Source organism: Carcharhinus amblyrhynchos, chromosome 15, assembly GCF_965287045.1.
Source record: "Carcharhinus amblyrhynchos chromosome 15, sCarAmb.v2.hapA, whole genome shotgun sequence".
NCBI classification, from domain to species: domain Eukaryota; kingdom Metazoa; phylum Chordata; class Chondrichthyes; order Carcharhiniformes; family Carcharhinidae; genus Carcharhinus; species Carcharhinus amblyrhynchos.
In genome coordinates, this window is record NC_137338.1 from 66,506,572 (window position 1) to 66,534,436 (window position 27,865).

Consider the following 27,865-nt stretch of genomic DNA (forward strand, 5'->3'; position numbering starts at 1 on the left):
GTATTCGTTTGGGATTGATACACAGCTATGAGGAGAGACCGGGGTAGTGGAATTTGTTTGGGATTGATATAGGGCTATGGAGACCGTGGAAGTGATATTGATTTGGGATTGATATAGGGTTATGGGGACAGAGTAAGGCAGTGGAATTAGTTTGAGAGTGATACAAGACCATGGGGAGAGTGTGGGGCAGTGGGAGTAATTGGGGGTTGATAGAGGGCTATAGAAGGAAACATAGCAGGATAAAGGGCTACGGAGAGTGGGCAGTGGGATTGATACAGGGCTTATGGGGTGAGAGGGAGCAGTGAGAATATTTTTTGATTGATGCAGGGTATGTGTCCATTTTGTCTGTGCTCATGATTCGCCCTGCCCTGTGTAAATATTCTTTCACAAAAATAAAATATAAGAACATAAGAAATAGGAGCAGGAGTAGGCCATCTAACCCTTCGAGCCTGCCCCGCCATTCAATAAGATGATTGCTGATCTGAAGTGGATCAGTTCCACTTTCCCGCTTTCTCCCCATAACCCTTAACTCCCCTGTCTATCAAAAACCTATCTACCCGTGACTTAAATATATTTAGCGAGGTAGCCTCCACCACTTCACCGGGCAGAGAATTCCAGAGATTCACCACCCTTTTGAGTGAAGAAGTTCCTCCTCAACTCCGATCTAAACTGCAGCCCCCCCACCCCCCCCGCCCTCACCCCACCATCTTGAGGCTACGTCCTCCAGTCCTGCTATCCTTTCTAAGCGGGAAGAATCTCTCTACCTCTACCCTATCCATCCCCTTCATTATCTTATACGTCTCTAAGATCCCCCCTCATCCTTCTAAACTCCGAGTACAGACCCAGTCTATTTAGTCTCTCTTCATAGCCCTCATCTCTGGTATCAGCCTAGTGAACCTCCTCTGCACTCCCTCCAAGGCCAATATATCCTTCCACAAGTGCGACGACCAAAACTGCACACAGTATCCAGCTGCGGCCTCACCTGTACCCTGTACAGTTGCAGCAAGACCTCCCTGCTTTAATATTCTATCCCTCTCGCTATAAAGACCAACATTCCATTCCCCTTCTTGATCACCTGCTGCACCTGCAGACTGGGTTTTTGCGACTCCAATTCTCTGAGGTTATATCCAATATAACCAATTCCCTTTGAGGTTATTTTCAAATCTTCCTCTAACACACTTTCAGATCATAACTTGTAAAATTAGAAAGTGCTTCCTGGAAAATCTGAACTATGTTCAATAAAAGGCAGCAAAACATTTGTGTCACTCATTTGTTAGTCAGAACTTAGTACAAAATCTAAAATTCAAGATCAAAATGTTTCCAGAGAACGTGTTTCAAATCTATTTAATGCAGACATGATATCGTTACAAAACAGAGGGTCATTTATTTTACAAACACCAGTAATGTGGACAAGACAAATACTAAACTGTATTGCAAACTTGATATTCCTCCACAGATCAAACCAATGCACATTTACAACATTGGGTTGATATTGTACTGGCAGTGATGTGCTAGTACTTTCAACTGCCTGTGCCGGTAAAAAAAAAGAATGTTCCCTCCCTCATGTGTGAGGGCATCTAATAATTTATTACAGGAAGACCAGAAGACACTCTACCTGGCCAGCCAGATGCAATGCAGCTGAATGATAGCAGTGCAACAGATTCACTCATTCTTCAGGAAAGGAAGTGGGCACCTTTACCTGGTTTGGCCCACAAGTGGTCAAGTCTTAATTCACTCAGCTGCCAAATAGCTTGGAATGGCCAGTAAATGTTACATTGTCAGCATCACCCATGTACTGAACATGAAAAATACATAAAATTGTCAAGTCGGGTAGAGTTCCAGCTGTTAACATCACAAGACTCATCACAAATGCTCTCACTCACACAGGAATAGAAATTGTAAACACTGAGCCAAGGATACATAAATGCAGAACCACACAACACCAAAAATACAGCAGTAGCATTTGCAAAGATAACAGACAGGTTACGAACCAAGTCTCAACGCGAAACAAAGACAAGCAAACACCTGAGGGTTGGAACAATGGCATGGGGAGGGAAGTGACTCAACATAAAGAGGAGGTTTGTGCGAAGAACATGATACTACTTGAATAAGCAAGGAATTGTTAAAATAAATCAGTGATGCTTACAGGAAAACATCAAAGGAACAAAAGCATACAGAAGAGGATGAAAAGGCAAGAAAATTATCAAACTGTAAGTTGTGTTTATTTGTGCTGCAACATTAGAGGGAGCGCTTCCTACACATACACAGATGCAATGTCAGTGTCTGTTCAGTGAAGCACTGTTCAAGGAAGAAAATAAGGAACAGAGACCATGTGAGAGAGTGCAGAGACCGAGCCGAGCTAGATGGGCGAGAGGCTAGTGCGAGAGGAGCATCCAGCCCCCGCCCCACAGTGACAAGCTATAACATTTTTCACCATGAAAGGACGTAGGCTAGTCCATTCCATTTTCCCAGTTCTCATGGAAAATAGATACTCAGTTAAGACTTGGAAATATGTAAAAGATAATCTCTTCCCATATAATAAAATAATTGACTTATTTATGTAACCTGATAAATGTTTTAACTTGTAATTCTGTGAATTGAACGTGGACACTTAAAGATAGCGGGAAAAACAAGGAAATCAAATTTGGTTACTTTCTCGTACCTGCATAATTTAAGTTGATACACAGTTTTGTAATGATTTAAACAATTCCTACCGCAGTTGATCCCTTTTAAAGCTCAATGTGAATATGAAATCTCGCAGAATATCTTTTTTTATTGTGATCTTTGGGGTTCAGTTGAGCTAATATGTTTGCCTGTAATACTCAAAGTGCTGAGTCTCACAGTGAAATCACTTGCCAAAAAACAAGGACTAGATTGTGCAAAGACTATAAATTCATGACATGACATTCAGCAATAATGCGCTGAGGGAACGTGAAATGTATAGAATCCCCTCAGGCTGTGAGATTCACACTAAATGTATAAAGAAACAAGCACGTTTCACAAATGTATGGAAAAACCTTGGATTGCAACCTGATCAATGTAGAAAACACAACATTGTAATCAGCCCCCTCCCCCACACACTAATCAGCCCCTCTCCCCTTTCCCCACACACACTGTAATCAGCCTCTCCCTCCCCCACACTGTAATGAGACTCTCTCCTGCTTCCACACACATTGTAACCAGATGTTAAGTTGGTTGCTCTCAGCACTGATGCCACTTTTTCCATGAACTGTTTTGGTTTGATGTTATAAAACAGCATGGCCAGAATCAGCATGGATTTATGAAAGGGAAATCATGCCTGACAAATCAACAGGAATTCTTCAAGGATGTAACTAGTGGAGTTGATGAGGAAGAGCCAGTGGATGGGGTGGCACGATGGCATTAGTTAGCACTGCTGTCTCACAGCACCAGGAACTCAGGTTCAATTCCCAGCTTGGGTCACTGTCTGTGCAGAGTCTGCATGTTCTCCCCGTGTCTGCGTGCTCCTGTTTCCTCCCACAGTCCACAGATATACTGGTTAGTGCACTGGCCAGCCAAGTTGCCCCTTAGTGTCAGGGGAATTTGGACGTTAAATACATAGGGTTATGGGGATTGGGCCTGGCTGGGATTGTTGTTCATGCAAACTCAAAGGGCCGAATGGCCTCCTTCTGTACTGTACAGATTCTATGTGGTTTCGACAAAATCCCACATAAGAGATCGTGTAAAATTTGGAAAAAATGCTTAATTTGGCAATGGAAAGTAGAACTACATTTCAAACCTCTCTCACTTTAAAAAACACAGGTTCTGACACTGACCTGTGTGTGTGTGTGCAGGCAATGTTCTCCCTAAGTGCCACAATGAAAACAAACGCAGCCTTAACAAGATGCACTCATGCTTTGGCTCTGACCGGGCAACTGTGTCCATGCCAGCCTGCTTAAGCATTCCTGAAGCCTTGGCACCAGGAATTAGAGCAAACTGTAAAAGCTGGTAATGAAAAGAATCGCTTGGCACAGGACTAAAACAGAATAAAACAATAGGGTCACCAACCATGAAAATAGATCAACATTCAGACAAACACAGACATGCCTTGCCGCTGGCCATCTCCAGGTCACAGGGAAGGAACCTGTACACCACACGCTGGCTGTATTGGAGCACTTCTGCCAGTAAAAATTCTAATCAAATTCAATCACTCCCAGACTTTCAACACGCAGTATTCTGTTTACACTATGACAGGATTGTGTTTCTATTTAAGAAAGATTTAATTTTGTTTTATTTTATTATAATTATTCAAGGGTCCAATGACTCTTCTGAGGGGATAATCTGTCAGGCGATACGTGCAGTATCAGAAATGCATCTCACAAAATCTGTGGAATAAATGGATACTTGCTATTGGCAAGGGAGATAAATCAGCCATCAGGTGTCACTTCTATTTCCAGTCTCAAACAGCACATTAAAATAGTCTCTAGATAGGCTCAAACTGTGTTCAACAGTTTGGGAATTCATTCACAATGCTCAGCACACTCAAACAGAAAATCCTGATGACTAGTAAATACAAGCCAATTAAAAAGATACAGCATGGCTGATAGCATATGTGGAGACAAGAGTGATTAATACTTGTTGAGTTTTTATCCTTTACACATCTATGAACACACTCCAAACAGCAATCCATCTCCTCACAGATGCCACTTTGCATGTTGTATGGTATTTCTAGAATTTTTCTGCTTCTTTCTTATTATCTGTGGCTTTTGGTTACAATTGTGAAGGACAATGATTTCAAATCCATGTGTACATTTGGTAATCCGATATCCAGTGGAGACTGCTTGAATCAAAGATGCATTCAGAATGACCCAGTTTTCTGTTGTATTTGTTGGAGGGCTTGATTTTCACTCAATTCCATAGGGACCTTCACTAGAAGGTCCCAAATGAAATTAGCCGTTTGAAAAGGGAGCGGAAGGGGTAAACTCAAGTTCCATTGCTGTTCGGAATTAAACGTCACAACATAAAAACCATGACACAGTGCAACAGCAATACAGCAGGTTTCCCAATTATATGCTCTCAATAAGGAGCATCATGTGGAGGAATAGGCAGTGCAAAACCTCATTGGCACAGCCCATAGAATTCTGTTTAAATCTTGGACTGGGCTCGACACATGCACTCAGCTCACGGGGTGCCAAAAACACACATATGAAAGATACCCCTCACCCAGTCTGAGCTAGTCCAGCAAAGGCTGAAAGTGCTACCTTGTGGTTACCATCCAAAGCCCCAGAACCACATTAGATGCTAGGAGAGCACTGCCAAAGAGCAAGATAAAAAAACCAATGAGTTCTCGGTTCTGCTTTTCAACAATGAAGGAACTTAGTGTAGCTTCCAAGAAGGAACTCAGCATCCACTGTCCATCCAGGGCAAAGCAGGGCACAGCATTAATGACAGCTAGGGCTCCAGAGAGGGAAAGCAAGTATCTGTTACAGTACAATCAAGGAAATAAATCATTACTGAACTTTTCATATTTGAATAAAAATTTGACATTTTTATTCATACATTCTCAGGATATTGGTGTCACTGGCAAGGTTTCCTTCCTTTAGTCGTGAGCCAGTTGGAGTTTTATAATAAAGCAATAGCTTCCTGGTGACTTTTACAGCAATGAGTCCTTCCAACTAGGTTCAATTTTTAAATGGGCACGGCGAAAGTTCAGCTCATGCTGTGTGGATTATTCATCTAATAAGAAACTGAAAAGGTCATGAATGTAGCCCAACCCATCACACAAACCAACCTCCCATCCATTGACTCTGTCGATGCTTCCTGCTCCTCGGCAAAGCAGCCAGCTAATTGAGGATGCCATGCACCTTGGACATTCTCTCTTTTACCTTCTTCCGTTAGGAAAAAAATACAGAAATCTGAGATCACATACCAACCGACTCAAGAACGGCTTCTTCCTTGATGCCATCAGACTATTGAATGGACTTACCTTGCATTAAGTTGATCTTTCTCGAACTATGACTAACACTACATTCTGCATTCTCTTGTTCCCTTTTTGATGAATGGTATGCTTTGCCTGTATAGCACGCAAGAAATAATACTTTTCATTATATGCTAATTCACGTGACAATAATAAATCAAATCAAAGTAACAAGGTTGTTGTAATGGGAGATTTTAACTTCCCATGTTGAGTGGGATTCACTTAATGGTAGGGACGTGGATGGGGCAGAGCTTGTAAGAAGCATCCAGGAGGGCTTCTTGAAACAGCATGTAGATAGTCCAACTCAGGAAGGGGGCCGTACTGAACCTGGTATTGGGGAACGAGCCCAGCCTGGTGGTTGACATTTCAGTAGGGCAGCAGTTCCGGAACAGTGACCATAATTCAATAAGCTTTAAGATACGGATGGAAGAAGATAATTGTAGTTCTCAAGTTAAGGTGCTAAAGTGCAGGGGAGAAGGCTAATTACAAAAATATTAGGCAGGAACTGAAGAATGTAAATTGGAGGAAGATGTTTGAGGGCAAAACAATATCTGGCATGTGGAGGCTTTCAAGTGTAAGTTGATAGGGATTCTGGACTGGCACATTCCTGTAAGGATCAAAGATAAGTATGGCAAGTTTTGGGAACCTTGGAAAACGAGAGATATTGTGAGCCTCGTCAATGAAAAAAAAGGAAGCATTTGTCAAGGTTAGGAAGCTGGGAACACACAAAGCAAATGTGGAATACAAGAAAAGTAGAAAGAAACTTAAGCAAGGAGTGAGGAGAATTAACAAGGGGCCATGAAAAGTCATTGGCCAACAGGATTAAAGAAAATCCAAGGCTTTTCATACATATGTAGAGAGCAAGAAGTTAGCCAGGGAAAGGGTTGGCCCACTCAAGGACAGGGGAGGAAATCTCTGCATGGAGCCAGAGGAAATGGGCGAGGTATTAAATGAGTATTGCATCAGTATTCACCAAAGAGAAGGACTTGGTGGGCAAAGACTCTGAGAAAGGGTATGTAGATAGTTTGAGTCATGTTGAGATCAAAAAGGTGGTGGTATTGGGGATCTTGAAAAACATTAACATAAGAACATAAGAAATAGGAGCAGGAGTAGGCCATCTGGCCCTTCGAGCCTGCCCCGCCATTCAATAAGATCATGGCTGATCTGTCGTGGCTCAGTTCCACTTTCCCGCCCTCTCCCCATAACCCTTAATCCCCTCTCTTATCAAAAACCCATCAACCCGCTTCTTAAAAATATTTAGCGAGGCAGCCTCCACCACTTCAACGGGCAGAGAATTCCAGAGATTCACCACCCTTTGAGTGAAGAAGTTCCTCCTCAACTCCGTTCTGAACCGCCCCCCCTTTATCTTGAGGCTGTGCCCCCTAGTCCTACTGTCTTTTTTGAGCGGGAAGAGTCTTTCCACCTCTATCCTATCCATCCCATTCATCATCTTATACGTCTCAATGAGATCTCCCCTCATTCTTCTAAACTCTAACGAGTACAAGCCTAGTTTATTCAGCCTCTCCTCATAGCTCAACCCCCTCAACTCCGGTATCAGCCTAGTAAACCTCCTCTGCACTCCCTCCAAGGCCAAAATATCCTTGCGCAGGTGCGGCGCCCAAAACTGCACACAGTACTCCAGCTGCGGCCTCACCAATGCCCTATACAGCTGCAGCAAGACCTCCCTACTTTTATATTCAATCCCCCTCGCTATGAAGGCCAGCATCCCATTCGCCTTCCTGACCACCTGCTGCACCTGCAGGCTGGGTTTTTGCGACTCATGCACAAGGACCCCGAGGTCCCTCTGCACCGTCGCCTGCTGCAGTTTTTCGCCCCGTAAGTAATAGTCCTTCCTACCATTCTTCCTACCAAAGTGGTTCCCAAGGCCTGATGAGATAAACCCCAAAATACAGAGAGGCGCCAGGGAGGAAATTGCTGGGACCTTGAGTGAAATCTTTGTATCCTCACTGGCTACAGGGGAGGTTCCAGAGCATTGGAGAATAGCCAATGCTGTTCCTTTGTTTAAAAAGGGCAGCAAGAATAATCCAGGTAATTACTGACTGGTGAGCCTTACATCATTGGTAAGGAAATTATTGGAGAGGATTGTTTGAGACAGGATTTACTCCCACTTAGAAGTAAGTAGATGTATTAGTGAGAGGCAACATGGTTTTGTGAAGGGTAGTTTTTCACGAACCCCAATACCACCACTTTTTTGATCTCAACATGACTCAAACTAACTACACACCCTTTCTCAGTGTCATCATCCACCAAGTCCTTTGGTGAATACTGACGCAAAGTTTAACTAACTTGATTGCGTTTTTGAGGAAGTGATGAAGATGGTTGATGGGGGTTGGGCAGTGGACATTGTCTACACGAACTTCAGTAAGTCCTCTGACAAGGTCCCTCATGGTAGATTGCTGAAGAAGGTGAAGTCACATGGGATCAGAAATGAGTTGGAAAGGTGGATACGGAACTGTCTTGGTCATAGGAAACAGAGGGTAGCGGCGGAAGGTGCATTTCTGAATAGAGGGCTGTGGCAAGTGGCGGTCCTCAGGGATCAGTATATATTAAAATGATTTGGAGGAAAATGTTTAATTACTAAGTTTGCAGACAATATAAAAGGTTGGTGGATTTGCGGATAACAACGAGGACCATCACAGGATACAGCAGGATATAGATTGGTTGGAAACTTGACTGGAGAGATGGAGTTTAGTCTAGATAACTGTGAGATAATGCATTTTGGAAGGTCTAATACAGATAAGAAATATACAGTAAATGGTAGAACCCTTGAGAGTATTGATAGGGAAAGGGATCTGGGTGTACAGGTATGCAGGTCACTGAAAGTTGCAACACAGGTGGCAAAAGTAGTCAAGAAAGCACATAGCATGCTGGCCTTCATCGCCAGGGCATTGAGTTTAAAGATTGGCAAGTCATGTTGCAGCTTTATAGAACCTTAATTAGGCTGCACTTGGAATATGGTGTTCAATTCTGGTTGCCCCATTATCAGAAGGATGTGGAGGCTTTGGTGAGGGTACAGAAAAGATTTACCAGTATGTTGCCTGGTATGGAGGGCGTTAGCTATGGAGCAGGTTGGAGAAACTTGGTTTGTTCTCACTGGAATGATGGAGGCTTTGGGGTGACCTGATAGATTATGAGGGGCACGGACAGAATGAATAGGAGCTTTTTCCCAGGGTGGAAGAGCCAATTACTAGGGGGCATAGGTTTAAGGTGCAAGGGGCAAAATTTAAAGGAGATATCCGAGGCAAGTTTTTTTTATACAGAGAGTGGTGGGTGCCTGGAACTCGCTGCCGGGTTTGGGGGGGGGGGGGGGGGGGGGGAGGGAGTTGGGGGGGGTAGTGGAAGCAGATATGATAGAAACTTTTAAGAGGTGTCTTGACAAATGCATGAATACGATGGGAATAAGAACGAGGAGGAGTAGACCATCTGGCCCCTTAAGCCTGCTCTGCCATTTAATAAGATCATGGCTGATCTTTTCGTGGACTAGGTTCCACTTACCAGCCCACTCACCATAACCCTGAATTCCTTTACTGTTCAAACCTTTATCTACCTGTACCTTAAAAACATTCAATGAGGAAGCCTCAACTGCTTCACTGGGCAGGGAATTCCACAGATTCACAACCCTGTGTGTGAACAAGTTCCTCCTCACCTCAGTACCAAATCTACTTCCCCTTACTTTAAGGCTCTCTTCCCTAGTTCTAGTTCCACCCGCCAGTGGAAACAACTTCCTTTCTTCCATCTTATCTATTCCCTTCATAATCTTATATGTTTCTACAAGATCTCCCCTCATTCTTCTGAATTCCAATGAGTATAGCCCCAGTCTACTCAGTTTCTCCTAATAAGCCAACCCTCTCAACTCTGGAATCGACCTAGTCAATCTCCCCTGCACCCTCTCAAATCGGGAGGGTGGAGGGGTATGGTCCACAGAAGTTTTCGTTCAGTCAGGCAGCATGGTCGGTACAGGCTTGGAGGTTCAAAAGGCTTGTTCCTGTGCTGTAATTATCTTTGTTCTTTGTAATCTATGTTTCGTCTCCCAGTGAACAGACCAGACTTTGAGCAATGAATACTAAATTGAAAGAAGAACAAGCAAAGCATTGATTTAGATGGGTTTGGGGCTGTGGATTGTGAAAAAAGAGGAGGTCAAAGAGCAGGTGTTACATGGGAAGGTGCTGTGGGAAGGGGATGAGATGTTTGGGGGTTGATCGGACTGGAGTATCGTGGAGTCTTTGGAATGCTGACATCAAAGTTGATGACATTTTCCAGTTCTGGGCAAGATCAGGAAATGACACCAAAAGCCAGCGATGTACTAGAAGAGGATTTCGAGGTACATATGACTCAAAACGTTCATTCGGTTTCTCTCCACAGATGCTGCCAGACCTTTTGAATTTTTTCAGTGCCATCTTTGTTTCAGATTTCCAGCATCCACGGTGTTTTGCTCACAGGAGGAGTAGAAGCAAAAGAAACTCGGATAAAAGGAGGTGACCATCTCCTAGGCAGGGGAGGAGTGTTTGGGGGGAATACTGAAGCTGTCAGATTGTCCGGAGCCCTGAGTAATGATGACATTGACAGGGACACTAATCTTCGAGGGAGCTAACATGGAAGGACACAGACAACGGAACAAGTACTGTACTCACAGCATGGGGCAATAGAACAGGAATGGCATGGGGGAATGGGGGAGGTGGGAATTTGACACTAAGGCAGGAACAGGGCCAAATCTTACTGATATGGGGTGGCGGGGGGGGGGGCACAGAACTGAAGCAAAGAAGGGGTAAAGCAGTTTACAATAGCACAGAGCATAAATCCCAGAAGATTTCAACAGGCTAAGTGAAAGATTGTTTGCACTTATTGGTGTATCAATAAACAAAACGACATAGACTGAGGACTGTCACTGGGATTATGAAGCAGGGGACTAGAAGAAATGTTATCACATCAAGGATTATTCAAAGATTATTTCACCTTTGAATAAGCACATGAATAGGAAGATTATAAAAGTGGAGGCAGTGGACTAGTCACTGGACTAGTAATCCAGAGACCCAGAGTAAAGCTCTGGAAACCCAGGCTCAAATCCCACTATAACAGATGGTGAAATTTGAATTCAGTAAGATTCTGGAATTAAAATAGTAACGATGACCAGAATGTTTTAAAATCCCACCCGGTTCACTAATGTCCTTTAGGGAAAGAAATCTGTTGTCATTATCTGGCCTGGGAATATCCAAGGGCACAAGTGAAGGGATGAGACAACTGAATGCATGAAGGAGGAGCTGGTCAAAGCTCCATCTCTGGTCAGATTCAAATCAACCCTTCTCACACAGATGCAACTTATTCTGTGCACTTCAGATACATTTCCATCCACCTACCAGTGGCAGCTCTGGGCTGCTTTGAATAAGAAAAGGATACTTGCAAAAAGTTTCAATCACCACAGGAATGTCCAGATGTAGGAATCCGAATCGCGGTATGTAGTTGGTGAGGCTCACTATGAACAAAAAAGACACATCATCTCAGCAATTGTTCGAATCCAGGAAAGGATGATGCTGGGGGAATCTTCACTCAATCTTACATTTATTTACAGAATGAAACATTACAAGCATACCTCTTCCTAACATGACCCTCCCACAGTTTCAAGAAGCATCTCTTCAACTGTGCTCAGGTAAAACACCGATCAATTCCCTCCACATGCATATAATTAAACACAATTAACAGGAAGCATATCAAGTACAAGAAATGGACCTATTAATCCGTCAGGCTCCTTTTACAATTCCAGTGATGCCCAAATGTGCACGTTAGGTGGATTAGCCATGGTAAATACATAGTGGGAAGGCTCAAGTTGGATGTTCTTTTGGAGAGTGCCAGCCTTGATGGGTCAAATGGCCTCCTCCTGCACGTATTGATTCTATGAAGCTTCTATGAAGTGCCAGTCTAACGCTGAGCCCCAGACTCTGCACATAGAAGGTATAAATGGTGTGAAATTGTCTGCAGCTGAAACCATTATGGATTTAATCAATGGCTGGTCTGGTTGGTCTTAAATATAATCACAACAATAATAAGAAATAAGAAAATTACAGCACACGAACAGGCCATTCGGCCCTCCAAGCCCGCACCAACCATGCTGTCTGACTTAACTAAAACCCCCTACGCTTCGGGGGACCGTATCCCTCTATTTCCATCACATTCACATATTTGTCAAGATGCCCCTTAAAAGTCACTACCATATTGCTTCCACTACCTCACCCAGCAACGAATTCCAGGCACCCACTGCTGTGTAAAAAAAATCTGCCTCGTACATCTCCTTTAAACCATGTTCCTCCCATCTTAAACCTGTGCCCCCTAGTAATTTACTATTCCACTTGGGAAAAAGTTTCTGACTATCCACTCTGTCCATGCCTCTCATAATCTTGTAGACTTCTATCAGGTCGCCCCTCAACCTCCATCATTCCAGTGAGAACAAACCAAGTTTCTCCAACGCCTCCTGATAACTAATGTCCTCCAGACCAGGCAACATCCTGGTAAATCTTTTCTGCACCCTCCCCAAAATCTCCACATCCTTCTGGTAGTGTGGCAACCAAAATTGAACACTATATTCCAACTGCAGCCTAACTAAAATTCTATAAAGCTGCAACACGACTTGCCAATTTTTAAACTCAATGCCCCGGCCAATGAAGAAAAGCATACCATACGCCTTCTTGACTACCTTCTCTGCCTGCAGTGCCACTTCAGTGACCTGCTTACCTGTACACCCTTTGCCTATTAATACTCTTAACAGTTCTGCCATTTACTGTATACTTCCTACCTGTATTAGACCTTCCATAATGCATTATCTCACATTTATCCAAATTAAACTCCACCTGCCATCTCTCCATTCAAGTTTCCAACCGATCTATATCCTCCTGTATCCTCTGATGGTCCTCATTGCTATCTGCAAATCCACCAACCTTTTATATTGTCTGCAAACTTAGTAATCAAACCAGCTTCATTTTCCTCCAAATCATTTTAATATATATATAGCAAAGGTCCCAGCACTGATCCCTGAGGAATGCCACTTGTCACAGCCCTCCATTCAAATACACACCCTTCCACTGCTACTCTGTCTTCTTTAACCAAGCCAGTTTTGTATCTATCTTGCCAGCTCGCCTCTGATCCTGTGCGACTTCACCTTCTGCACCAGTCTGCCATGAGGGACCTTGTCAAAGGCCTTACTGACATCCACGTAGACAACATCCATTGCCCTACCCTCAATCATTTTCTTCACTTTCTCAAAAAATTTGATCAAGTTTGTGAGACACGATCTTTTCTTCACAAAACCATGTTGCCTCTCACTAATACATCCACCTATTTCTAAGTGGGAATAAATCCTGTTTTGAAGAATCCTCTCCAATAATTTCCCTACCACTGATGTAAGGCACACCAACCTGGATTATTCTTGCTACCCTTAGGAACAACATTGACTATTCTCCAATCCTTTGCGATCGCCCCTGTAGCAAGTGAGGATACAAAGACTTCTCTCAATGCCCCAGCAATTTCCTCCCTTGCCTCTCAGTATTCTGGGGTATATCCCATCAGGCCCTGGGGACCTGTCTACCTTAAAGTTTCTCAAGAACCCCAATACCTCCTCTTTTTTGATCTCAACATGACTCAAACTATCTACACATCCTCTTGCAGGCTCATCATCCACCAAATCCTTTTCTTTGGAGAATACTGACGCATTTCCTCTGGTTCCATGCATAAATTCCCTCCCTTGTCCTTGAGTGGGCCAACCCTCTCGGTCTTTATATGTGTATAAAAAGCCTTGGGATTTTCCTTAATCCTTCTGGCTAAAAAGAGTGGACATTATAGTTATTCACCAGCAAATCTTTTCCAACAGTATAACATTTATAACTTGCAGCATTGAAATAACTATCAAAGTGCTTCACAACAATTCCAAAGGAGAAGGCACTTGAGGACGTGACCTATAGCTTAGTGAAAGACGGGCATTGAAAGAAGACTGTTAATTGGAGGAGAGGGAGGTGGATAGAGACTCTGGGAATGTAGACAGTTAAAGACACAGCCACTGATAACAAGGTGAAGGGTGCAGGGAATGCACAAGAGGCCAGAGTCATGGCTGAACTGAGAATGCATGGGCAGGGAATAGTTTGCAAGTTTCAGGGAGTTTTGAAGAGAGGAGTGCGGCTGTAAAGATGTTAAAACACAAGGAGAGACTTTAATGTTTAATGTTTTGGGAACAGAAGCCAACATAAGCTAGAGAGGATGGGGTGACAGGGAAGCTGGACAGGTTACAAGATGTAGAGATTCTGGCGTTGGACTGGGGTAAACACAGTAAGAAATCTCACAGCACCAGGTTAAAGTCCCACAAGTTTATTTGATAGTAAACCCACTAGTTTTCAGGGTTTGCCCCTTCATCAGGCGAATGGAGAGTTCTGATCACACACACAGCATATAAAGGCACACACAGTTTACAGAATACCAATTAGAATGCGAGTCATTACAGCTAATCAAGCCTTAAAGGTGCAGGCAATGTGTGTGGAGATAGCATTAAGCATAGGTATTGTCTCCAGACAGGACAGTTAGTGAGATGTTGCAAGCCCAGGAAGTCATGGGGGTTACAGATAATGTGACATGAACCCAAGATCCTGTTTGAGGCCATCCTCACGTGTGCAGAACTTGGCTATCAGTTTCTGGTCAGCAACTCTGCATTGTCGTATGGTGTGAAGGCTAGTAGGGTTATTATCAAATAAACTTGTTGGACTTTAACCTGGTGTTGTGAGACATTTTACCAGGTTACAAGAAGCAGAGCAATAGAAGGGTTGGAATTTCTGGACAGATGGGAACAGGTAGTTGGTCAATGGTGGCAGTATAATCAAGGCTTCGGGTGTTGGGAGGGTGTTGATTACAGGTCACTATGTCTTAAAGAGTTCTTTGTAGTTTTCTGCAGCTTAACTGTAAGTCTGTACTAACCATCAGAACTATTTACACACATCAAAGGGTATGAGCTGGGAGCTATCTCCATGTTTAGGTTGATACATATCTCTGCTCAACGCCACACTAAACCCGGGTCTGGGTCACATGCCATCTTACATTACTGTGTGGGTGGTACTGACTGCCATTCCACATTAACCCTGTACGTACCATACCTTTACACTATAAGGACAAAATGGTAAATGAGTTTTTTTTAAAAAATAGCAGATGAGAGAAATGGAAGTTTCTGAAGGTGAGGTGTTAGTCTCTGAGGCTCAGCAGCACACACGGGATTGAACAGCTTTCAGAATCTGCTTTAACCCAAGACAGTGGCCAGGGACGGGTTAGAAACAAGAGAATACTCTGTGGCAGGAAGTGGTGGCTTTAACCTACCCAATATCTTTCGGGGTGGGGTGGGATGGAGTGGCGTGGGGTGGGGATTAGCTTTCACAAGGTTGGAAGCAGACTGAAGTGGAAGTGAAGAACAAGCTGAGGGAGACAGTAGAGCCAAAACAGTGAGTTTGATGCTAGTCTTCTCTCTACTGACAGGCATCTCATTGGTGAATGACTCATGATCTTGGCTCATGAAGAAGATAAGGATGTGTGGGATAGAAGGAAATTTGGCCAATTGGATAAGTAACTGGTTGTCTCATAGAAGATAGAGGGTGGTGGTGGTGGTGGATGGAAAATTTTCAGGCTGGAAGCCAGTTACCAGCAGTGTAACACAGGGGTCAGTGCTGGATCCTCTGCTATTTGTGATTTTTATCAATGACTTGGAAGAAGGGGCTGAAGGCTGGGTTAGTAAATTTGCTGACTATGCCAAGATTGGTGGAGTAGTGGATGAGGTGGAAGGGTCTTGCAGGTTGCAAAGAGACATTGATAGGATGCAGAGCTGGGCCAAAAAGTGGCAGATGGAGTTTAACCCTGATAAATATGAGGTGATTCATTTTGGTAGGACAAACTTGAATGCAGATTACAGGGTCAACGGCAGGGTTCTAAGGAATGTGGAGGGACAGAGAGATCTTGAGGTTCGTATCCACAGATCTCTGAAGGTTGCCACTCAAGTGGATAGAACCGTGAAGAAGGCTTACAGTGTGTTAGCGTTTATTAACAGGGGGTTTGAGTTTGAGAGCCGTGGGGTTATGCTGCAACTATACCAGACATTAGTGAGACCACATTTGGAATATCGTGTTCAGTTCTGGTCACCTCACTATAAGAGGGATGTGGAAGCATTGGAGAGTATGCAGAGGAGATTTACCAGGATGCTGCCTGGTTTGGAGGGTAGATCTTATGAGGAAAGATTGAGGGAGCTGGGGCTTTTCTCTTTAGAGCGGAGGAGGATGAGAGGCGACTTAATAGAGGTTTATAAGATGAGAGGGATTGATAGAGTGAACATGCAGAGACTATTTCTTCAGGTGGATGTAGCTGTTGCTAAGGGGCATAACTATAAGGTTCATCGTGGGAGGTATAGGGAGGATGTCCAAGGTAGATTCTTTACCCAGAGTGGTTGGGATGCAGAATAGACTGCCTGGTATGATAGTGGAATCGGACACTTTAGGAACTTTCAAGCGGTTATTGGATAGGCACATGGAGCACACCAGAATAGGAAGGGGACAGCTTGATCTTGGGATTGGACATAGCTCGGCACAACACTGAGGGCCGAAGGACCTGCACTGTGCTGTAATGTTCTATTTTCTATGACACAATATTAATGGCCTGAGTTAGAAGAAAATCCAGAAGTAAAGCAGGACAATTTAATGACTCTCTCTCAAGTTGGGGATCAAAGGCGCACATCTTTACATCTCATGGCTTAATATCCCACTGGTGGATCAGAACAGAATTCCCAAGTTGGGATTTTGAAACTTTTTCCTCCACATCACTTGTCAAGATGTGGGGATAGTGATGTTGGACTGAGGTGGGCACAATAAGAAGTCACACAACACAAGGTTAAAGTCCAATAGGTTTATTAGAAATCCACATGCTGTGAGACTTATCATTAGCCAAGATAGTTGCCAACATGTAAGTGGGCCCCAGGCTCCACCAACACTGCTTGCAGAGGGCAGAGATGCGAAAATGGTGAAGCACAGACATCATCTCCACTGCCCTCCCACCCCCAGCCAACATCTCCCCAAATCTACCTAAACTTTCATGGGTCATTCAAGAGAAAACCAATGGCCTGAATTGCTCCCACAGTCAATCAAAACAGCCAACTGGCAAATGCAAAAGCTGTGCCACCATCCAAAGGACTTGGGATGGGCCCAACGGATGGCACACTTGTTGCTGGCTCAGAAGTTCGTGAGGTCAAGGCCCACTTCAGAGATTTGAGATAATCCAGGTTAACAGTCGAGTGCAGTACAGAAAGTGTGGCCTTTGAAGCATTCAGCTGAGGCTCACCTGCTCTCTCAGAGATAAACAATTTCACAATATCCTGGCCTATACCTGTGCTGCAAAAATTTTAGATTTTATTGTGTCATATTTTAATTCTGTTTATCCCAGAAAACGTCCTATTACTTACATCCCAACATGATGGTACAGTGGTTAGCACTGTTGCCACACAGTGCCAGAAATCCAGGTTTGATTCCCGGCTTGGGTCACTGTGTACGTGAAGTTTGCACATTCTCCCCATCTGCTGGGTTTCCTCCGGGTGATCTGGTTTCCTTCCACAGTCCAAAAGATGTGCCGGAGGTGCACTGACCATGCTAAATTCTCCCTCAGTGTATCCGAACAGACATTGGAATGTGACGGCTAAGAGATTTTCACAGTAACTTCACTGCAGTGTAATGTAAGCCTACCTGTGACACGAATAAATAATCTTAAAACATAAACCTCCTTATGTTGCTACATCCAACCTTTTGAGAAGCCTTCTGGCAATGACTTACATCGTTCCTCACTCTGCTAATTCCTGGTTTGATGCAGCTATTAATGTTAACATTATTCCCTCCTTGTTGACATGAAGCACAGGAGGAAGCTATCCAGTTCACTGTGTGCCTTCTCTTTGAAAGCACTATGCAAATTTCTTCTAATAATGCATTCAATTCATTTTTCAGTTACATTGAGTTTGCTCCCACCACTCCCACAAGCAATGCACTACATGAAAAGTATCTGGTCATTGTCACGTTATTGTTTGTAGGAGTTTGGTGTGCACAAATTTGCAACTGTGTCGCCTATATTACAATAGTGACTATATTTGCAAAATACTTCATTTAGCCAGAAAGTACTTCTGGAGGTCACGAGGCCATGAAAGGAACAATGTAAATGCAGGTCCTTTCACTATAGCTCTACCTTTATGAAGACACAATGAGAAAAATATGAGAGACTTAGTTCCATTTCTAGGTTTTAAATTGTTGCTCTGTTATCTCAGTGTGCCATATCACTATAATCTACAATTGTACCATATTCAAGAGTTTCATATTCCATTCAGCTTTGCCCATCCTTGGTGCAGAAATTGATGTATTCAGAACTGTATTGAATGTTACAGACCTGCATATTGAAGATGCACAGGGTGTCCCAGAAATAACATATCCGTGGGAGATGAGTGCTTGACTCTGATCAGCCTGGTTTGGTTTTCGAGAGAGGGTTTCACACACAAGCTGGCCACCAACTCCTTCTGACAGTCTGCATGGCTCTGGCATACTTGGCTGGATTCAATGGCTTTTCTGGCAGCTAGACACACATACTACAAACACAAACAAACATACAAAAGAGAGTGAGGTACATCATAGAATCCCTACAGTGCAGAAAGAGGCCAACAGGTCCATTAAATCTGCCCTGGTTTTCCAGAAGAGCATCCCATCTATGCCTTCCCCTCCACCCTAAAACCCCACATATTTATCATGGCCCATCTACCAAACCTACATATCCCCAGACACTAAGGGACAATTTAACATAGCCAATCCACCTCAGCTGCACATCCCTGGATATTAAGAGACAATTTAGCACAGCCAATCCATCTAACATGTACATCTTTGGACTGCGGGAGGAAACCCACGCAGACACGGGAAGAACGTGCAGATCATATACAGCAAGGGGAATCATTACCTTTTGAATCAATTAAACTCATTCCTGGAACAAGGGGCTTATCTTGTGGAGAAAGTTTAGACACGTTGAGTCCACTGGAGTTTAAAAGAACGAGAGGTGATCTTATTGAAACATGTATGATCCCGAGAGGATTTGGTAGGGTAGAAAGTGGGGGGATGTTTCCATTTGCAGGGGGGGACCTCAAGCCAACGGACATAGTTTAAAAGTAAGATGTCTACAGTTTAAGAGTCCATACCACGTGACACTGAGTCTCGAAATCTATCTATTTCCTTCCAAAATATTTTCAGTGACTTTTTCGCAGCCGCTGAGCAAAGACTGATAGCCAAGTTCTGCACACGAGGACGGCCTCAACCAGGATCTTAGATTCACGTCACACTATCTGTAACCCCCACAACTTGCCTGGGCTTGCAAAATCTCACTAGCTGTCCTGGCTGAAGACAATACCTATTTAACCTATGTTTAGCCTCTTTCCACTCACATTGTCTGTAACTTTAAGACTTGATTACCTGTAAAGACTCGCATTCCAACCATTACTTTGTAAATTGAGTTTGTGTCTTTATATGCCTTGCTTGTGAACAGAACTCCCACTTACCTGACTAAGGAGCAGCACTCCGAAAGCTAGTGACTTTTGCTACCAAATAAATCTGTTGGACTTTAACCTGGTGTTGTGAGACTTCTTACTCTATTTCATGTCTTGCCAGACCCATCACAGCAGGATGTAACAAATTCATCAGAAACACTATGCACTGGTTTTGAAAACCTATTCTCAAAACAGCATGTTCCTCTTCAAATCCTTCCCTCCAATTGTCACAGTTCACAATAATGCCCATGGAAAAATTCAGTTTTGTACAAAGACAGCTGGATGTGGATATCTGTGTCAATGAATAAACAGCTGCTCCATGCAGCGAGGGCAGAGTTCAAAGAGACTCACCTGGGAGATTTGCAGCTTTCCACGGTAAGAGAAGCAAATATCCACCAGGCTGTTGTTGCTACAACATTCTGTGCTTCCATCGAGTCTCCTGTACACTGCACAGAAGAACAGGTTACTCCACTGAATCAAGTCAGCACTTTGAGCGAGTTCTTTAGGCTTTATAATCTACTTTCTTAAATATTTTGAAGACCATCATTAACAGATGCGAGAAGAGGCCAGGATTAAAAAGTTATATATGAAGGAGTAACAGCTGGTCAGGACACAGTGCACAGAACAACAGCAACGACTTGTAGGGCTGCAGCTGGAACATTCAAAATATCCCAAGGTGCCTCATAGAAGTGTTCTAAAAAGAAAGCCTGGCAATAAGCTACATCAGACGAAATTAGGATGTCACCAAAAGCTTCATCCCTGTAACCTTGCACATTTACCATGACTAATCCACCCGACCTGTACATCATTGTACTGTGGGAGGAAACTCATGCAGACACAGGGAGAATGTACAAACTCCACACAGGCAATCACCTGAGGCCAGAATTGAACGCATGTCCCTAGCACTGAAGGGCACAGTGAAATATTAACTGCTATACCACCATGCCATCCCATACAGAGGTGTTGGGAGAATATTCCAGAATTTAGATCACCGGCAAATTGAAGGTAAGGCCAGCAATGGTGGAGTGATGAAAATCAAAGATACTCAAAGGGCCCACACAGGCCAAGAGAAACAGGATTGGGAGATGTCAAGTGGTCCATGTTTGTCCATTCTGATTACATTACATATGTATACACATACCACACAATTCTGTGGATTGGATGTAATAGAGCAGGATGGCAGGTCAGTAAGTACTGGCCAGCCAGTGACAACCATGTCCCATGAATGAATTTTAAAAAAACAGCACCAGGGATCTAGGTTTGATTCTGGACTTGGGTCTGTGTGAGGTTGCATAATGGGGCCAGAGACATAGACATCAGAGTGGGAAAAGGAGAAGGAGGATCATGTTGAAAGCTGTAAATGATCTTAGGGTCACAAATACAAGCAGCAATGAGGTGACCAGCTAACCACTGATGCCAGTATAGAGACCTCACTCTCAGATCAGCAAATGTAGAGGAATCGATAAATCCTGGATGAAGTGTCCAATTGCAGCACTGAACACAAAGATGGGGCACAAGGAAATTTTCTAGCTGGAACCAACAGGGCAGGAAAAGACATTCAATCTAACCAATCAACACCAGCGTGGCTTCCTTCCATTCCTTCCCCTCCATTACACACTTCCTGGTGTATGAATCCAGCTCTCTTTTACAACACATCCCCCCGATCACGAATCACAATCTTTAACAGTGCAGAAAGCAGCCATTCAGCCCATCAAGTCTCACATCACTTCTATCCTTTTTGCTAATTATTTTTAATCTGTACCTTATTGCTCTTGATGTTTTGTTAAGAAGAAACAGTTTCTCACTGTCTATACCCCTCAGGATGTTGAATATCTCTCTCAAGTCACCTCTCAGCCTTCTTTTCTCCAAAGAGAACAGTCCCAACCTCCAATCTATCCTCACAGCGACCATTCTTTATCCCTGGAATCTTTCTTGTGAATCTCCTCTGTGCTCTCTCCAATACTTCCACAAAATCCCTCAAGTATGACACTCAGAACTGGACACAGTCTACAGATGAAGCCTAACTAGTGTCTTACACAAGTTCAACATAATCTCCGTACTTTTGTATTCAATGTCCCTATTCATAAAACCTGGGGGACCACGTGCTATATTAACCGTTCTCTCAACACCTTGCTAACATCAATGACTTATATACATGTTACCCATGTCCCTTTAATCTTACATTTCTTTTAGAGTTTCTCCTTTGATTTTGTATTTTATATCTCACCACATTTTTCCTTCAAAATGAATCACTTATCTGCATTGAACAATTGTATGCCTAATCCACAACATTGTCCATTTGAAGTTGAAGACTAACCTCATCACAGTTAATAATATTTTCAATGTTCAAATCAACTGTAAATTCTGAAATCATTGACATAACATGAGAAAATCCAGCAACCTATCTATACAAGCCAGATCCCATAGATGGCCAGATAATCTATTTGGTGATGTTGGTTCAGGGATAAATATTGGCCAGGACACCAGGAAGAAATCCCCAGCTCTTTCCTCAATTAAGGCCATGAGATCTTTAACATTCCTCCATGAGAAGGAATTGAATAGAATACCAAGAGGGTGGAGGAAGACCAGGACAACCTGACCAACCAGGAGTTGCTACAGATCAGGAAAATGGAGGAAGGAAGACAGAGGTGTGACCTCGAAGACACTAGCCTACGCCTCCCCCTCCACCACTCCCATTGACTTCAGTGCAGCCACTCACTATTTTCAGCAATGACTGAGAGAAAATGAAAGATTTAAAGGTGCAAAATGTTCAATGTTAATGGCCACATCCCTGAGGTCCACTTGTCTTTCTTCATTCTTTCCCCTCATCTCAGAGTCTTCCATTTGTGAAATTTTTCATTCTTCCCTTCTCTAGACCCATCTTATTTCCCACTTGGTCTGTTATTACCTCCTTTAACCATGCACCCTTGTATGTTGTCACTTAATCTCTCCTCCTTTCTAAGCCATCACAGATCTTCTCTGTTCTTCTTTCAGTTGCTTCCACACCTGCTGAATGCTTGTAGCATTTTATTTTTATTTGTATCTCTAACCTATACTCTTAAGGGGGCATTTTACCAGCTCATCCCACCAGTCGATCGACATAGCGAGCCAGGAAGATCGGGCAAGAGGCAAAAGATTAGGATCACACCCAGTTTGTCACCTCTTGTGATCTTGCTGGCGAAATTGACTTTGCACTCAGAAAGGGCACAAAGTCAATTTCAATAATCATGACGTGATTACCATGACCTTAGTGAGTCCCAGACGCTATCACCCGAGCTCACTTGGCTGTACCTGCCCACCAGTTGAGGTCCTTGTAGGCGAAAATCACTATGGTCTCCACAAATGGAGACCAGACACTGATGAAAACAGAGGCCACTGATGGTCCCCAGGTGGTCCTGGGTAGGGCTGGCAGTGCCCCTTGGGTGGGGGGGGGGGGGGGTTGATCAACCTTGGTGGCGATCAGGGTGGGGGCGGGGTGATTGGGGCACCTGTGCAATGGCAAATCTAGAGCTCAGCAGCCAATTTCAAGGGTGAGATCAGGCTCCACTCCACCCCGTTCTGGTGAGAATCACATCCTGGCACTTTGATGAAGTGCCATACAATTGCTTTTTTTTAAAACTCAACCATGAAACGAGTCTGAAACTTCTGTCTTCTCACTCATTCAGCACTTAATTTTTTTTTTTGGTAAGATTGCCCACTAAATATTGCGTACCAGTACCTCGGCCCACAGAGTTCAGGTGTTGCAGGTTTGCCTCTTTGACACAGTATCCAGTTTGTGGTTTCACAGAGATCTCTTCAATGCATCTGTGCCAATCTTCCACACTGTAAACTGAACAATTTTCCACATATTTCACAAGATCACCCATAGACAGTCCTCTCGGTCCACTGGCAGGGGAATTCTGAGAAACAGAAGATGTACGTGATTAAATATACTAACAATTTGTCCTAAACATTCCAGTCAGACCTCATCTGGAGTAGCACATTCTGTTCTGCACACAAACTTAGGAACTGTTGCTAGGCACGGTAGCACTGTGGGGGCGGTGCTTAGGGGATGGGCCTGGGCAAGATGCTCTGTCAGAGTTAGTGCAGACTTGACGGGTCAAATCATGTCCTTTTGCACTGAATGGATTCTATTTTATGGTCCTTGAATATAGAAGATTAAGCAGTGATATAATTAAGATTAGATGAAAGAAGAGTTTAATAAATTAGATGGAGAGAACTATTTTCTCTGGTGGACAATGTGATGATACTGTGCTATTGATATATTTTATGTTTACGGGCACTGCTTTAAGATTCAGTTTTTTCTAGAGAGTCAGTATTTCTGAAGGAATGCAGCAGATGCTGGAAAACAGAATAAACCCTTACTTTAACCCTGTAATGTTTAATTAGAATGAAGCTAATTGCTTTTTGTTTATAACTACAGAAGACCCCTGGGTCTTTTTTGATTAAAGGAATGAAAGATGAGTTAGGTATATAGGATCATTTAGTCATAGAAACAAAGAACAGTACAGCACAGTACAGGCCCTTTGGCCCTCAATGTTGTGCTGAGCTATGTCGGAACCCAAGATCAAGCTATCCCACTCCCTATCGTTCTGGTGTGCTCCACGTGCCTATCCAATAACTGCTTGAAAGTTCCTAGTGTCCGACTCCACTATCACAGCAGGCAGTGTATTCCACGCCCCAACCACTCTCTGAGTGAAGAGCCTACTTCAGACATCCTTCCTATATCTCCCACCATGACCCTTAAAGTTATGCCCCCTAGTAACAGCTACATCCACTCGAGGAAATAGTCTCTGCACACCCACTCTATCTATCCCCCTCATCATCTTATAAACCTCTATTAAGTCACCTCTCATTCTCCTCCGCCCTAAAGAGAAAAGCCCCAGTTCCCTCAACCTTTCCTCATAAGACCTACCCTCCAAACCAGGCAGCATCCTGGTAAATCTCCTCCAATGCACTCTCTCCAATGCTTCCACATGCTACTTAGTGAGGTGACCAGGGCTGAACACAATATTCCAAGGTCCGGTATTGTTGCAGCCTAACCCCATGGCTCTTAAACTCAAACCCCCTGTTAATAAATGCTAACACACTATAAGCCTTCTTCACAGCTCTATCCGCTTGAGAGGCAACTTTCAGAGATCTGTGGATATGAACCCCTCCACATTCCTCAGAACCCTGCCGTTGACCCTGTAATCCGCATTCAAGTTTGCCCTACCAAAATGAATCACCTCGTGCTTATCAGGGTTAAACTCCATCTGCCACTTTTTGGCCCAGCTCTACATCCTATCAATGTCTCTTTGCAGCCTGCAAGAGCCCTCCACCTCATCCACTACTCCACCAATCTTGGCGTCATCAGCAAATTTACTAACTCACCCTTCAGCCCCTTCTTCCAAGTAATTGATAAAAATCACAAATAGCAGAGGACACAGCACTGATCCCTGTGGTACACCGCTGGTAACTGGCCTCCAGTCTGAAAATTTTCCCTCCACCACCACCCTCTGTCTTCTATGAGACAGCCAGTTATTTATCCAGTCGGCCAAATTTCCTTTTATCCCACACCTCCTTACTTCCTTCATGAGCCTACCATGGGGAACCTTATCAAACGCCTTAATAAAATACATGTATACGACATCAACTGCTCTACCTTCGTCTACACACTTAGTTACCTCCTCGAAGAATTCAATCAAATTTCTGAGGCAGGACTTACCTCTCACGAAACCGTGCTGACTATCCTGAATTAAACTGCATCTTTCCAAATGGTCATAAATCCTATCTTTCAGACACTTTCCATTAACTTACCGAACACCAAAGTAAGACTAACGGGCCTATAATTACCAGGGTCATTCCTATTTCTTTCTTGAAGAGAGGAACAACATTCGCCACTCTTCAGTCCTCTGGCACAATCCCCGTGGATAGTGAGGACCCAAAGATCAAAGCTAAAGGCTCTTCAATCTCATCCCTTGCCTCCCAAAGTATCTAGGATGTATCCCATCTGGCCCAGGGGACTTATCTACCCTCAGGTTTTTCAAAATTGCTAATACATCTTCCCTCAGAATATCTACTTCCACCACTCTATCAGCCTGTATCATGCACTCAACCTCAAAAACATGGCCCCTCTCCTTAGTGAACACTGAAGAAAAGTATTCATTCAGTGCCTCACCTCTCTCTTCTGACTCCATGCACAAGTTCCCACTACCATCCTTGACTGGCCCTAACCTCACCCTGGTCATTCTTTTATTTCGCACATTAGAATAAAAAGCCTTGGGGTTTTCCTTTATCTGACCTGCCAAGAACTTCTCATGCCCCCTCCTAGCTCTCCTAAGCGCTTTCTTTAACTCATTCCTAGCTACCTTGTAACCCTCAAGCAACCCAACTGAACCTTGTTTTTTCATCCTTACATACACTTCCTTTTCCTCTTAAGGAAACATTCAACCTCCTTTGTGAACCATGGTTCCCTCACTCGGCCATTCCCTCCCTGTCTGCCAGGGACATACCTATCAAGGAGGCGCAGTATTTGTTCCTCGAAAAGGCTCCACTTTTCGTTTGTGCCCATACCTGACAGTTTCTGTTCCTTAATTCTTGCCTAATCACATCATAATTACCGCTGCCCCAATTATAAACCTTGACCTGCCGTGCGACCTATCCTTCTCCACATGTAATAGTAGAAGTGGGAGGAGCTAAGTTAGGAGTAGAAAGCACAGTTTTTTCCATGTTTAGTTGCTGGAGAGGGCGGTTTAAAGAAATAAACCTACAAACTGTATCTCTCTCTTTGAAAAGTCTCTCTGGAACCTTCATGGTTCCTATTATCACAATTTAAAATAATTTAGTTGTATTTAAAGTGAGGTTTAACTTTATGGAGAGACTGTTGCTTACTTGTAACTGAAATAGTGATAGAAATTAAGAGTTGTTTCTTTTTATATTTAAAGATCGTTCAACGATCCTTCAACTGCTTCATTTTGTTAGAGTTATACTTAAACTGTATTATGAATAAAGCTTGTTTTGATAAAAAGATCCCTAATTTGTCAGTGGAATTATTCCTGGAGCAAAGCATCCCTTCCTCATATTTATGCTAAAACAGATCAATTGTTGGGATCTAGTCTGGCCTCATAATTTACCTTGACGTTCGGGTCCAGCATCCTAACACAGATTTCAGAGCAAAGGGGAACAATCTTAAAATGAGAATTAGATTATTCAAGGGTGACATCAGAAGCAAAAACGCTTGTGAAAATGTGGAGGCATCTCCAAAAAGGTGTTAAGCTCAAGGTCATAAGGACAAATGAAAGGAGTCGTAGGAGCAGGCCCAACATTGTTCCATCATCCGACAAGATCATGACAGAACATTTACATCAATTCCACTTCATTGACTAATCCCTCAGTCTCCAAGAATCTCCTGACCACAAGTCTTGAATGGTTGTGGATCATAACACAAGAGGAAGCACTTCCTACACGTGCTCAGTTGCAGTCTCAGTGGCAGAGAGCCGGTTGGCAGCCTTGAAACAAAAAGGCTGGACTGACACAAACTAACAATAAAGTTCAAATTATTCATTTTTACGTCTCTAGAGTCCTTAATCAATTCCAAGTTATTTCATCTAGCCCACCTTTCATTTAGTAACTGTAAAACATGCTTCTAATGATTCAATTAATGAAAATATCTAATCAGGGTACTTCAGTAAATGAGATTCTCAACTTCTAATATGGAGGAGATCGGATTGTAATATTTAGGTTGAGAACAATTTTTTGATTTAAAACAAAAAATCAATAAAAAATATTTTGACTAAAATGTTTCAGAAAAAGTTTACTACCCAATGTAGGATTTGAAACATTGATTTAAGAATCCCATTGTAGACCAACTGAGCTACACAGGCTGCATAGAAACTCCCACTAAAAGTCTTACTGCAATGGATATAGCCCAGGGAAGGCTCTGACCTCTACTTCAATGTCAATTGAAGTCAACCAGCAGTGATCAAATTGAATGATGCAACTGGCTTGAGGGGCTGAATGCCTCCTCCTGTTGTTGAGAGACATGATTTCAACGCTTTTATTTTTTGAGGCAGAACCCAACTGGAATTGAAATGGGAACTGCTGCTAACTGAAAGGGAAACTGAAGCTGAAGTAGAAATGGAAATTTCAGTTGCCGGAGAAACTGATAACGGTCAAAACCAGGTAAAAAGACACAGCTATTCAAGCTCTTCCCAGTGCTGCAGGACAGACAACAGAGCTGGAATTTCACCAGAGAAATTCTGAGCTGCAAAGGACTTTGTAACTATAATTAGTGTTTTGTATGATCCACCCAGCAAATCATTGCGATCTACCTTTGTTTTATCTGGTGGAGGTGTGAAATGGGG

At 43.3% G+C, this 27,865-nt stretch overlaps 1 protein-coding gene across 3 annotated transcripts in view; it reads right to left on the reverse strand.

Moving 5' to 3' along the window:
* Positions 1-1,329: 1,329 nt before the first annotated feature.
* The window catches only part of mbtps2 (membrane-bound transcription factor peptidase, site 2), a 43,994-nt gene continuing 17,458 nt past the window's right edge, over positions 1,330-27,865 (reverse strand). The window contains exons 7-11 of one of the 3 annotated variants that reach the window (XM_080204105.1): positions 23,239-23,419; positions 19,872-19,966; positions 18,383-18,578; positions 11,351-11,426; positions 1,330-5,438 (exon numbers count right to left, since the gene is read on the reverse strand). In XM_080204105.1, the coding sequence (XP_080060231.1) occupies positions 5,216-5,438; positions 11,351-11,426; positions 18,383-18,578; positions 19,872-19,966; positions 23,239-23,419 (771 nt within the window). In that variant the 3' untranslated portion in view covers positions 1,330-5,215. Of the gene's footprint in view, positions 5,439-11,350; positions 11,427-17,417; positions 17,695-18,382; positions 18,579-19,871; positions 19,967-23,232; positions 23,420-27,865 lie in introns of those variants that run through there. The other 2 variants (XM_080204104.1, XR_013888691.1) reach the window with 2 other exon arrangements.